Raw genomic sequence first — 12,202 nt, forward strand, 5'->3', positions numbered from 1 at the left:
AAAGATCTTCTTCTGTCCTCAGTATTAGCTTTATTTCATTTGAGATAATTTATTCTTATTGTTCATTTAAGCCCTTCTCTATTGTTTATTTTTCTAAAACTAGTGATACATATTTATATATATATATTCTGTATATCTGGTGATATATATTTAGACATAAAGGTAGATTAGTAAAGGCAACTTATGTGGAATTCTTCTTCATTGGTGTATGTCTTGCCAACAGGCCTCTTTCTTGAATTGAAAGGATGAATGTAGACTTTATATGTGTATGAGTGTGTGTGCTCAGGTAGTGTTGATTAGCAGACTTTATTTTAAACTGAGTGGATGAAAAGCAAGAAAGCTCACTTTGCTTTATCTTGTATCTTAGCTGATTTTCAGAATGAATTACTTTTGAGACAGAATATTTAGAAAGCTAAATATTAATATAAACAGAGAGATGTGAGATTATGGGTTTTTATTTTCTCCTTTTTGTTTACTTGTCTCTTTGAAATGTTAAATTCCTCTCATTCCTAAACAAAGAACAACAAAATAATCTTGCCTTAACCCCCTCTTCCTCCAGTCTTTTTAAGAGGGAATTAGTAATCCTATTTCTTGCCCAAATTCAGCCTGTCTAACAGTTTGGAAAGATAACACCTTAAGTAGAATTCACAGAATATTTCTAAAAAAGGAAACACATTTAAAGTTCATGTATATCTTAAAAGCAATTTGTACTACTGTGTATCAGTGGGAGATGCATTAAAAATGTTCATGGGTGATTTTTTTAATGACTGTAACTAAAAAGCAACATTTCATTATCCATGCCAGCCTACTCAAGGGAAAATCTATTGCTTAGCCATAAACGGCTTTGAAAACGAGGAGACTGCGTGCTCTGATGTCCAGCCAAGATTGCTTAAAGACTCTTTGATACTAAAGGGTTGACACAGATGACAGAGTTGACAAAAAACACACTTATGAATCTGTTGAAGAAGGCTGGCAATGTTGCTCCCAGTTTGTAATGATGTCATCTGTGGAAATCAGAAATATGAATTCTCTCTTTATATGCTACTCTCTGCATAGTTATTACGATATAAGGAGGTGGACAGGGGGAGATGTCCAGCCAAGTGCATGACCAATAAATTTTGTGAATGAAGCAATGTCTTGTGTTTGAATATTTTGTCTTCAATCTTCCAAAGAATGTCATAAAGGATATAGCTAGAGAGGCAAGTTAGCACTGTGGCTTAGCCCTTTACTTTTAGGTTCATGCAAACCTGTGTTGATCTAGCTCATACCTGACTAGCCGTTTGACATTGGGCACATTGCCAATTCCTAAATTATGGTTTTTCAATTTGAAAAAGAGAGATATTAATATCTACTTCAGCATTCTTATATGGATTAAAGTAAACAATGAATAGAAAATGTACTTGTCATCTAGTAGGCACACATTAAGAGGTCATGGAGCTGAGAAATGAGTTGAGACCAAGCAGATACTGGTGGGGCTAGTGCACATTTGGTGGGGCCACTGACCAGTTCTCATTCTTCATCTTGACATATCAGCAGCATTGGCACTCCCTCCTCCTTGACAAACCTAATTCATTCTAGGTACTGGTAACATAATAAGCTATACACAATGCTCATTCCTAACCTTAACCTTAACCCTAACCCTATATTGTGATAGAGGTCTAGTCTTCATCAACAAATATTTATACAGCCTTCACAAATTCCAAAATTCTTCCAGGTACTGTCACAGAAAGATTGGATGATTGTAAATCCAAGGTTTGGGGTGCAGAAACTGTAACATGAGTTAAACAGCATTCTTTAGGAAGCATCTTAACTTTATTACTCTCTTGGAGTGTTTTATTGAGCAATAATTTGTTCAGTACTTTGAAATCATTCATTCTGTAACTATATATGGAGGAAATAGCATGAATTTTTTGCTGTATATTAAGAACTCCAAAGTAAACAAAACCAGAGGCCTCTTCTTGAGGGGCTCATAGATTATTGCAGATACCCAAATAATTGGAACACAACATGGTGTGACCACCAACAAAAATATGTTCAAGATGCAGTGGTGGCACAAAGAAGGGGGGTTTCTAGCTCTATTGGGTTAGGTCAGGGAGACTTTCACTTATGTGAAGATGATTCAAGTTGGTTTTGAAGAAAAATTAGGAGCTCAGCAGGGCCAATTACATGGATGGGATGGGGGACCATAATGTGATTTGTGAAGGGGGATTTAAATGTGCAAAGAAACAGGTTGTGGAAGTAACAGGTTGGGTAGAGGTACCTACATTAGTTTGGCAGAAACATAAGTGGTTCCATAAAATGCCCTAGGAGAGGTGAGCTGGGGCCAGATAATAACGAGTTGAACATTATGCCAAAGGGATCTGATCTTTTAAAAGACTTCAGTTGTAGAATTTAGCTATACTGGATGGGTAAGATTTTGTGGGAAACTGAAATAATGTTAATTTATCTAGTCAAACCTAAAAGCAGTCTTACTCCTTGATGGTTTTCTGGAAGTTTAATACATTAAAAAATTATAATTGTATATGCTTTTGTGTTCTACTTTAATGATTTACTCAATCTTCCAAATGGGTTACTTCCATGAGTAAAAGGTGGCAGTAGTTGAATGAAACACTAGAACAACAGGCATAAACTAGGACTGTCGCATGCCAGGGCATAAGACCAACCAACCTTGACCCAAATGGGCTGGCAGCCCAGGTGGAGAAATCATTTTTCCTGTTCTCTGGGAGCTCACATCCTGAGGGAGTAGGAGTAGGTGTGATGTGATGTGATCTTTCTTAATGTTGAACTCCATATTTGGGGATGAAGTTGGGGGTGGACTTGGATTTCCTGTCTGTCCTCGTGGGTTAAAATGAGAGCTCAGAATGCTGATAGCAGCAAAAACTGTCTCACTGTGAAAGATGCTGTGTGACACAGATCAGTGGACAAAGAAATCCTGCTGCTTGTTTCTCTTGGGAAATCTGTAAACATGAAGCTCTTTCTGGTTCTCATTATTCTGCTGCTTGAGGAACCCACAGGTAACTTGTCCAAATGTACCATGAAATTCTAGGAGATATTACCGTCCATAGGAATGGGGTCAGGGTCTTCAAGATTGTTGAGATCTTGCCAATATCATCAAAGGTACCCATTTGAGTCTGTGCCTGACTTGAGTCTGTGTCTTAGAGTATCCAGAGAGATAAGAAGAGATCAGGGCTGCATTCTTAGAGGTCCTTTCCAAAGGTAGGAATGAACGTATCATTTAGAATTATCTTTATAATATTTAACATAGTTTTCATCCAGGAAACTGGCCATCACTTTTTCCATTCAAATTCATTTTCAGCCTATACTACAACAGTAATGAGAACAGCACAAGCTTTGGAATCATGTAGATGTGAGGTTAAAATATATCTCAGTTATTGACTAGTTGTATGAATTGATCTTTTGAATTATTCTCTTTCTCATTTATCAGTATGATGACTTGATTTCATAATGAATGTATTTCATGTGAGGATCACATGAATTTGCAAATGTGAAGCACCAAATTAATGGTAGGAGCTCTACCAGTGAGGGTTTCCTTCTGTCTTGCTGCTATAGGAAGATATTATCTTTTTGTGGCCCTAAAAATAATTTTCTAACTTGCAAAGATACTTCCTGGTTCTGGAATTTAGGATAGAGAGAACCATGTCTTTGTTCTCCATCTTTATTGCATGGGATTGGCCACATTTGTGTACAGGGGCAAATAAAGAATTGCAAACAGACTTGGGTTCTCAATGCAATACTCTGAATAGGTGACAGTTTGGATCTCTAGGGAGATATGTATACATGGAATTGAATTTGATCTTTTGGTGACACATTTATCTGGGATCTAATGGAGGAGAGAGATTGAAGGGAAGGGAGGGTGGGGGAGAGAGGGAGAGACAGGCAAGGAGAGAGGGGTGGATGGGAAGGGAGTGAGAGAGGAGAGAGAGAGAGAAGCAAGGTTATGGAGAAGTCATTGAGGCTGAATAAGGGAAGGAGTTCCTAACATCATATATTGCTGAGACTCATGATGGCTCGGCAAAGGGAGATATCTGCTACCCATGTCACTGAATGTGATACCCAATCACACTGTTTGCTTAAAAATTGCTGTCTCTGGGACTCTTTTAAAAGTTAATTATACTCTGAATTTTGCCATGGTGACAAGTTATTAAGGTGACAAGGGTGCCATGGTGACTGGGGACACTGGACCAGAGTAGGGCTGAGGGAGTGCTGACTTTGGAGCAGGGAAGACAGAGTCACATTTGCCAGCATCCTGGGGTGGGGCATAGCTCTGTGGATGACCATGAACTGAGCTCTCTCTTCTCTCCCGTGATGTAAATTCTAATGTTCTCAGAGCCAACTGGGTATTGGCTAGAAGCCTGGGGTTTTAGATATCCTTAATTTGGGATAATTTTCAAGGAAGAGGCTCTGAGTATTCTCTTACCAGCCTAAGGTTCACTTTGGGACCATGGGAGGCTGTAGTTTGTGGGGAACTATGCACCTCTTCCATTCTGCTTCAGGTACTAATCTGGGTTCAATGTTGTTTCCTGGGCACAGATACGGCACGACCAAAAAAATGCTTCAGTAATGTAAAAGGCTACTGCAGGAAGAAATGTGAAATGGGGGAAGCATATGAAATAGCATGTCTAAAGGGGAAGTTATGCTGTGTTAAGGAAGAGAACAGTAAATACCTGGGTGCTCAAGAGCTACCTCCATCTCCAATACAGTCTGATGGGAATGGACTATATTATTTTATCCACCACCACACTTCTCACAGCCCAACCATAAATCAAGTGCTTGCTCCACTGGTCCCCACTCTTTGCACATCAAAAGCGCCATCTAATCCAACAGGCTGGGGCAGAGATTTATCCACTTCTTTCTGTAAATTTGATTCTCCACATAATAAAGTTTTATGCTTTTCCCTGGATTAATTTATTCGTGTATTCACTCTCTTTTTTGAACACTTCGAAGATAAATGAATAGTTATCATGTTCCAGGCATTATACTTGTGAGATGAGAGATGCAGAGCTGAAGTGAACGTGTTGGTAGAGGTGGAAGTTATTCCCTCCACTTGCTATGCAAGGTAATATTTCATAACATTTCAGGTATTACTCCTCTAAAAAGTGGAACACTTCACATAATGAAGTTTCTTAGGTCTAAGCAGATATGAATGTCCCAGCTTCCAATGTGTGGAGATGAATACAGAGGGTTTTGCTAACAACCAAGAATTCATTAGAGGAAGGCAAAATATTTGAACATTTTCATAACATTTTTGGGGGCAGATTTAATGAGGAGTGATGACAGCTCATGATAAGTCGAATACAAGTTTCCCTTGTTATCTGAAAGTAGGGTGTTCCTATAAGATCTTTCTTTTTTTTAAATTGAAGTATTGTTGATATACAACCTTACATTCATTTCAAATATACAACGCAGTGGTTCAACAGTTACCCATATTATTAAATCCATGCCTCCACTAGTGTGTTACTATCTGTCAACATAGAAGATGTTATAGGATCATTGGCTATATTCTCCATGCTATATCCATCCCCATGACCAACTTATATTATGATTGAGATTTTGTGCCTCTTTATCCCCCTAACCCTCCCTATCCACCCACCCGAATCCTTCCCCCTTGGTAACCAGTAGTCACTTCTTAGTGTCTATGAGTCTACTGCTATTTTGTTCATTTTGTTTTTACATTCCACAAATAAGTGAAATTGTATGGTATTTATCTTTCTCTGCCTGCATTATTTTACTTAGCATAATTAATATCCTCTAAGTCCTATGAAATCTTTCATAAGCAAATGGCATAAATTGAGGAAGCAATTATTAATTTATGTGGAAAATATTTTAAGCATTCCCAGACCCAAAAATAACCTCTCAGGCTTTCTTTGATATCTTAGGACACAAATTTTAACAGATGCACAAAGTAAATCTAGATAATGCACAGATACTCACAGACACAATTCAAAGCTATGATGGATTGATGCTGAGATGCTGAACGTTGTTCCCTGGGAAGGAGTTTCCCGGGATCACTCTATAATGACTTACTGCAAAATAAACAGTGAACGCTATTTTTGCTTTTTGCCTTTTTTCATAAAAGTGGAGATCCTCTTTGGATTTCTTTCAGTTAGAAAAAACAGGTACAAATATAGGTGTTTTGTAAAAGTGAAGTGGCCTACATAACTTTCAGAAAGCAGGGGATACCTGTACATCATTTGAAGTTCATTTAGTGTGCTTGCTCCAACTCCTTTTTTAGTAGCAGTTTGACATCCAGTTGACATAATTTTTAGACATATATTACTGTTAGGATCTTTGAAAGCGTTGCATATTCTCTTTGTTTCAATAGCATGATATTTATAAACTTTTGCTGTAAGACCATAATATCTGAGGCTCTAATGTAAAATATAGTGAGTATAGGTGATAACACTATTATATAATTGAAATTTGCTAAGAGAATAGGAATGAAATCTTCTCACCCCCCCCCCAAAATATGTGAGGTGATGGATGTGTTAATTAACTAAATGGGGGGAATGTTTTCATAATGTATATATATCAAATCATGATGTACACTTTGAATATCTTACAATTTTGTAAGTCACTTTACCTCAATAAAGCTGAAAAAAAGCAGTGTGAAATTCAAAACCTTATAAATGAAGAGGACATATTTAAGAAGCTCCACATGAACCAGACATAATTTCAGTAAGTTCGTGATGGTAGGAAATGCTCTGCAGAAGAACAGAACAGAATATTTGGTGGTGACATCCACTGATATTGTTTGGTTGAAGTATTGGTAATAAATAACTTTTGTGGAGCTAACTTTTACTCATCTGAGATAAATCAGTGTTCCTGTTTCTCCATGTGCCCCTCACCATCTTGTTTCACTGGGAGGACAGACAAATATTTAAATTGGTATGTTAACATTTTAAGAACCTACAAAAAACCTTCTTTTTAATAGTTGTGACTTTTGAGAATCCTGGAGAAGTGTTTAGGAAACAAGGATGAGACTAAATTTTAGAATTTTAGAAATTTTTTGTCAATGATTTCAGCACCATGGAAGCTAATGCATGACTATTTCAACCTAATTCTCAGAGCCTTTAAAACAGCTCACATAAGAATGTCCTTTCTTTATTGTAACACTTGACAAGCTCCTCTCTTTTTAAGTTTTCTATCCTCTTTTTTAGAATCACCAAAGGCATTTTTAGGGAGGGTCCATTTTGTCACTATGCTGTGAAGATGGGTCTTGCCCATTATCATTAGTCTACTACCCTACATGAGTCCATCAGTAAATTAGATACAAGAATCCATTTTGGCTTAGTTAGTATCAGATCAACCAATGAAGTGTCTTCTGAGTTGGAAGAGAGGGATATAATGCAAGTGAGTGCTACCATTTCTTTTAATAGGTCCTCATTTTCTGAATGAGTTTGAGTGGACCCATGCTTCCTATGACCTCATATGTATGACATGAAAATTGTGTATAGGGCACAATTTACAAAGATGGCACAGAGAGCTCCTGCATACTCCTCTCAGTTTCCCCTGGTTAACATCTCACACTACCATGGAGCATTTGTCACAGGTAAGTATGCTCTACACTTATTATAACTTCGATAGTTTTTCCTTAATGTCCTTTTCCTGTTCTAGGGACCCATCCAGGCTATCACATTACCTTATTTTTCCTTATCCTCCTTTGGTCTGTGACAGTTTCTCAGAAATTTCTTGTTTTTGCTGCATTTGATGGTTTTGAGGCATATTGTTCAAATATTTTACAGATGCCACTCAATTTGGGTTTTTCTGATGTTTTTCTTATTGTTAGATTGGGGTTATGGATTTTTGGGATGAAGATGGCAAAGGTGAAGTGACACTCTCATCGTATCATATCACGTGTGCATGATATCAACCTGATCTCTCCATAAAAACTTAAACATGATCTTATCAGTTTATTCATTGTGAAGTTTCCTCTTCGCTCCTTTCCATACTCTACTCTTTGGAATCAAGCCACTAAGCACAGCTCACATTCAAGGGAAAGGGAAGTGAAGATCCACCTTCTTAATGAAGGATTACCTACATAAATTACTTGGAATTCTGTATGGAACATTGATATCTATCTATCTACCTATCTATCTATCTATCTATCTATCTATCTATCTATCTATCTATCTATCTTCATATCAGTATGGACTCATGAATATTTATTTCTATATTGTGTTATAATCCAATGCTATTTTTTTTTATTGCTCAAATTTTCTTAACTTCAGTCACTCAAAGCCCTTTCAAAGTGCCTCCTGTGTCCCATGAACATGCACCAGGCTTTTGATTTTTAAAATACTTCTTTACTTTCTGTCACTATAAAGCACTCGCAGCTCATCTTGTATATTGTTTGCCCCAGCCCTAATACAGGAGATAACACATGCCACAAAGTTGTGGCGAATGTTATAGTGGTGAAATGATATAAGAAACAAAACTGGAAAATGAGTGTAAAATGTAGTTGGAAAGGAAATTTTTCATGTTAATCATATTCAAAAGGTGTATCTTTAAGAATTAGATGGGATTATTACATGGGTTGTCATGCCATTTTGCATATCAAGACATCAATAAAATCTCATACAATACATTCTATTCATCTCTATTTCTACCTCACTGTCTTTATACAGGAACTAAAGAAATTATACTTCTCCATAGTTCAACTTTGGGTACTCTATTCTTAGACCAAATAAACTGCATGTGTACTCTCCTGAAATGTGCTCTTTTTTCCAATTTCTTCCCGTTTGTTGATTTCATTCTGTTCACTCAAATTAACCTCAAGCTAACCTTTCCTACTAATACTCACCTACTAAAATCCTGCACATTTCATAAGACATCATTTTAACCCTAAACTCATGAATTTTCCCCCAAATACTAGGCTTTACCTTTCCCTCTTCTGAATTACATGTTAACTTACTCTGAGTTTCTTGTTTCAGTCTTCCAAATTAAAGATTTTTAAATCACTGGTTGTATCCCCTTTTTAATGGGAGGTTCTAAGTTTGTCCATCAGTTCATCACTTGGTATACTGAGTGTTAAATCTCTGGTTAAAGAACAAATGAGTCAGAAATCTGACAATGAGCTTTATTAAAATCTGCTTTAAGGTCATTCTGGGGATCAAGGAACAGAAGAGAGAACTGTTTTTTGGAATAGGTTGAGAAAGGAGTGAACAGAAATTATACTTGATTTATGTAGAATTTCCTTGGGGCTTGCATAACTTTTCGTATTTATATCATAATCTTGAGGAAAAGTTATTGCATAAGTCATTGGCTTTGGATGAGGTGGCTGTGTAGTTTTTTTTACGTGCTTCCAGTTTCACAATATTGAGGCAACCGTATCTCCCATTTTCACATAGTACTTCACGTATTTCAGTTATTTTGCATATTTTCCTGCATTATCCTTGTATATATTCATCCCAGCATCTCTTAAGTTGTTTAGTTACTGTGCAACACAAAGGTAATGGGCCAAGGTTAGTGTTTGAGATTGAAAGGCAACTTTGGTCACAGAGAAACACAGAATGTTTCTAGGGTTTAGGAATATGGGAGATCCAAAAGGCATATACCCATAATATCCTATGGAAGATGCTCCAAGAAGGTAAACTTCAGTGTCTAAACTGATCACTATATTCAGTTCCTCCAAGATTTTGGGCTTTCATCTAACATCTGATGGACTCCACCAAGAGTATCAGATGTTATCTGGGAAAATTAAGGAACTGAATCCTTGATTTTGGTGTATGGAACTATGTTTCATCTGGGAACCTCAGCAAATCTGCCACCATTTGAGTGCTCCCAGGACATGATTTCCTTACCACTGCCCCACTTCTAATGATGAGAGAATAATTTGTTGTGTATTTATGTCTGAGTCAAATTATGCTCTTGGGTCTATACTCACTACCATGGTGAGGAATGATATTCTTGTTGTCCAGTCAGGTTTTCTTTCCCCACTTCAGTAATCTTCTTTCCCTCTTAATTCTCAGCATTGTACATATCTGTCAGTGCCTATCTTCCTTTGGTCTATGTCATCACAATAATCTTGGACTTCTTTTATCTTCTGTGACTCCTCATTCTTTCTCTACCTCCAGAGGCAGGAATTCCTCCAATGTTCAGTTCCAGACTTTTGCTCACCTTGATATATATTCTTTCCTTTAGTTATCCTAAATATTTTCCATAATATAAGAATTATATAAACACTTTGAATAATAATAATATAAATAATATTTGATAAAAGTAATATCAAATTTTTTCTTCTGGGTTTGTACAATCCCCTGGAATAGACCCCAGGGGATGAAGACAGAGAATAAAGAAGCTGCCTCCAACTCCAGGCTTGGATTCTTTGATTCTTTAGAGTTTAGGGGGCCAGGGACAGGCCATTACTATTCCTACAGTAAGGACAATATAAGAGACCTTGTTGTGAAAGAGGAAAGAAAACTAATATTTAAGTTTTTATCATGTACTAAGACTTATGCTAGATATTTTACAAATGTTATATCGTTTAATAAAGTGCCCCATGAGCACTGAGAAAACTGAGGCACAGAGAGTCTTCACCATTTATCCAAGTGGACAAACTAGAAGACATTGAAGGCATGCTTCTCAAACTTGACTCAAAAATTTGTGCTTCTATTATTCAAACACTATAGTGTAACAAATTAAAATATATATATTGGAGTGGAAGAAAATACATCTGGCTGCCAGAGTAAAAATTGTATTCAAAGAAATAAGGGCATCCGTAGATTTTTGGGCTCATTCCTTTATATAATGAGGTCCTTCTAGAGGAAATTATGACCTCTTTTCAGCTCTGTGACTACTCCTTTTTAAGAACAGTACCATGGTAGAATCCCTCATGAAGAGGGAATTTCTAATGATGTTGGGTAGACCTCAGCCATCCCTACGGGCCCTGTCTATTCCTACTGTGAATTATAAAATTCTCCTGGGTTTTTGGAAATGCTCCATCCCATTGTTGATTGAGTGAACTCATGTAAAGCTCTGGATTACCTGTGGACTTCTGGAACAGCAGAATTGCAATGATCGGGAGAAACCTCATGGCCAGGCTTCCCAAAAGAGGTGGCAGCTAAACCTCTTGGTCCAGTGAACTGCACACTAAGTCACCTTCCTCAGGTACTTGGATTCTTATGCACTGAACCAGAACAGATGGTATGATATGAAGTGTGCCCCCAAACTTCTGACCTGTGGACTTTGCATCATGTGGGCAGGCACAGGAAATTTGAGGTCACCCACTTCACCCCCACATGGAATTCAGAGACACAGTATGTTCCATTCCCATCACACTTGATGCCTTCCTGTAGGCTGTAGACTGCTGGTGAGAAGAATCTGTGCTTTCTCTGCCCTGGCTGTCTGCCAGCTAGGTCAAGATAGACATATACTCACTTCTAAGAATGAGTAAGGTAATATAAATAATTGAGCCTGTTCTATTTACTGCATTCAGCTAAGTTTAGAATCTCTGGGTGTTGTGTCTATTACTTCAGTCAGTTCAAATGGTAGCTGATTTTCATCCTCACATCTGAGATAAATTTAATTACTCACAGACAAGCAATATACAATGATGGAGGACTAACAATGGATCCAATAAACATCACAAGCAACAACCAACAAGTGGGACTACATCAAACTAAAAGGCTTTTCTGTACAGCAAAAGAAACAGTCAACAAAATGAAAGACAACCTATAGAATCTGAGAAAATATGTGCAAACCATATATTAGATAAGGGATTAAAGCCAAAATACAAATAAATCACACATATCAGTAACAAACCTCATGGTGTGTGTGGGGTCACGGGTAAGACAGTGTAGCTCAGAGAAGATAAATAGGGACTCTGTGCCATCTTACTACACTGAAGGACAGTGATTTCAATGGGGTATGGGGGGGGACTTGATAATAAGGGTCAATGTAATAACCACAATTGATTTTCTTGTGAAATCTTCATAAGAGTGTATATTAATGATAACTTGATAAAAAAAAAACAAAAAAACACAAAAAACCTCCCCACTCTAATTTGATCAAAATATGGACAGAGCAACTAAATAGGCATTTAAACAGCAAAATTACAGATTTACAGATTTAAGCCATTTGTTATCAGTTATTCTTTAAATATAAATGGACTAAATTTTCCAATTGGATGACAGACATTGGCAAAATTGATTAATTCCCTCCCCCCAAAAACATGATCCAACTA

The 12,202-nt window shown here is 37.1% G+C and overlaps 2 protein-coding genes across 2 annotated transcripts; one reads left to right on the forward strand and one right to left on the reverse strand.

The window, feature by feature from the left end:
- Positions 1-2,965: 2,965 nt before the first annotated feature.
- Positions 2,966-4,782, forward strand: DEFB128 (defensin beta 128). The gene is given in 3 exon segments (XM_036924548.2): positions 2,966-3,014; positions 4,552-4,729; positions 4,731-4,782. Coding segments are annotated over 3 exon segments (279 nt in total).
- Positions 4,783-9,118: 4,336 nt separating this feature from the next.
- Positions 9,119-11,053, reverse strand: DEFB127 (defensin beta 127). Its single transcript, XM_036924547.2, is given in 4 exon segments — positions 9,119-9,123; positions 9,232-9,316; positions 9,318-9,454; positions 11,005-11,053. Coding segments are annotated over 4 exon segments (276 nt in total).
- Between the last annotated feature and the right edge of the window lie 1,149 nt (positions 11,054-12,202).

This window comes from Manis pentadactyla, chromosome 5 (assembly GCF_030020395.1).
Source record: "Manis pentadactyla isolate mManPen7 chromosome 5, mManPen7.hap1, whole genome shotgun sequence".
In the NCBI taxonomy this organism is placed as follows: Eukaryota; Metazoa; Chordata; class Mammalia; order Pholidota; family Manidae; genus Manis; species Manis pentadactyla.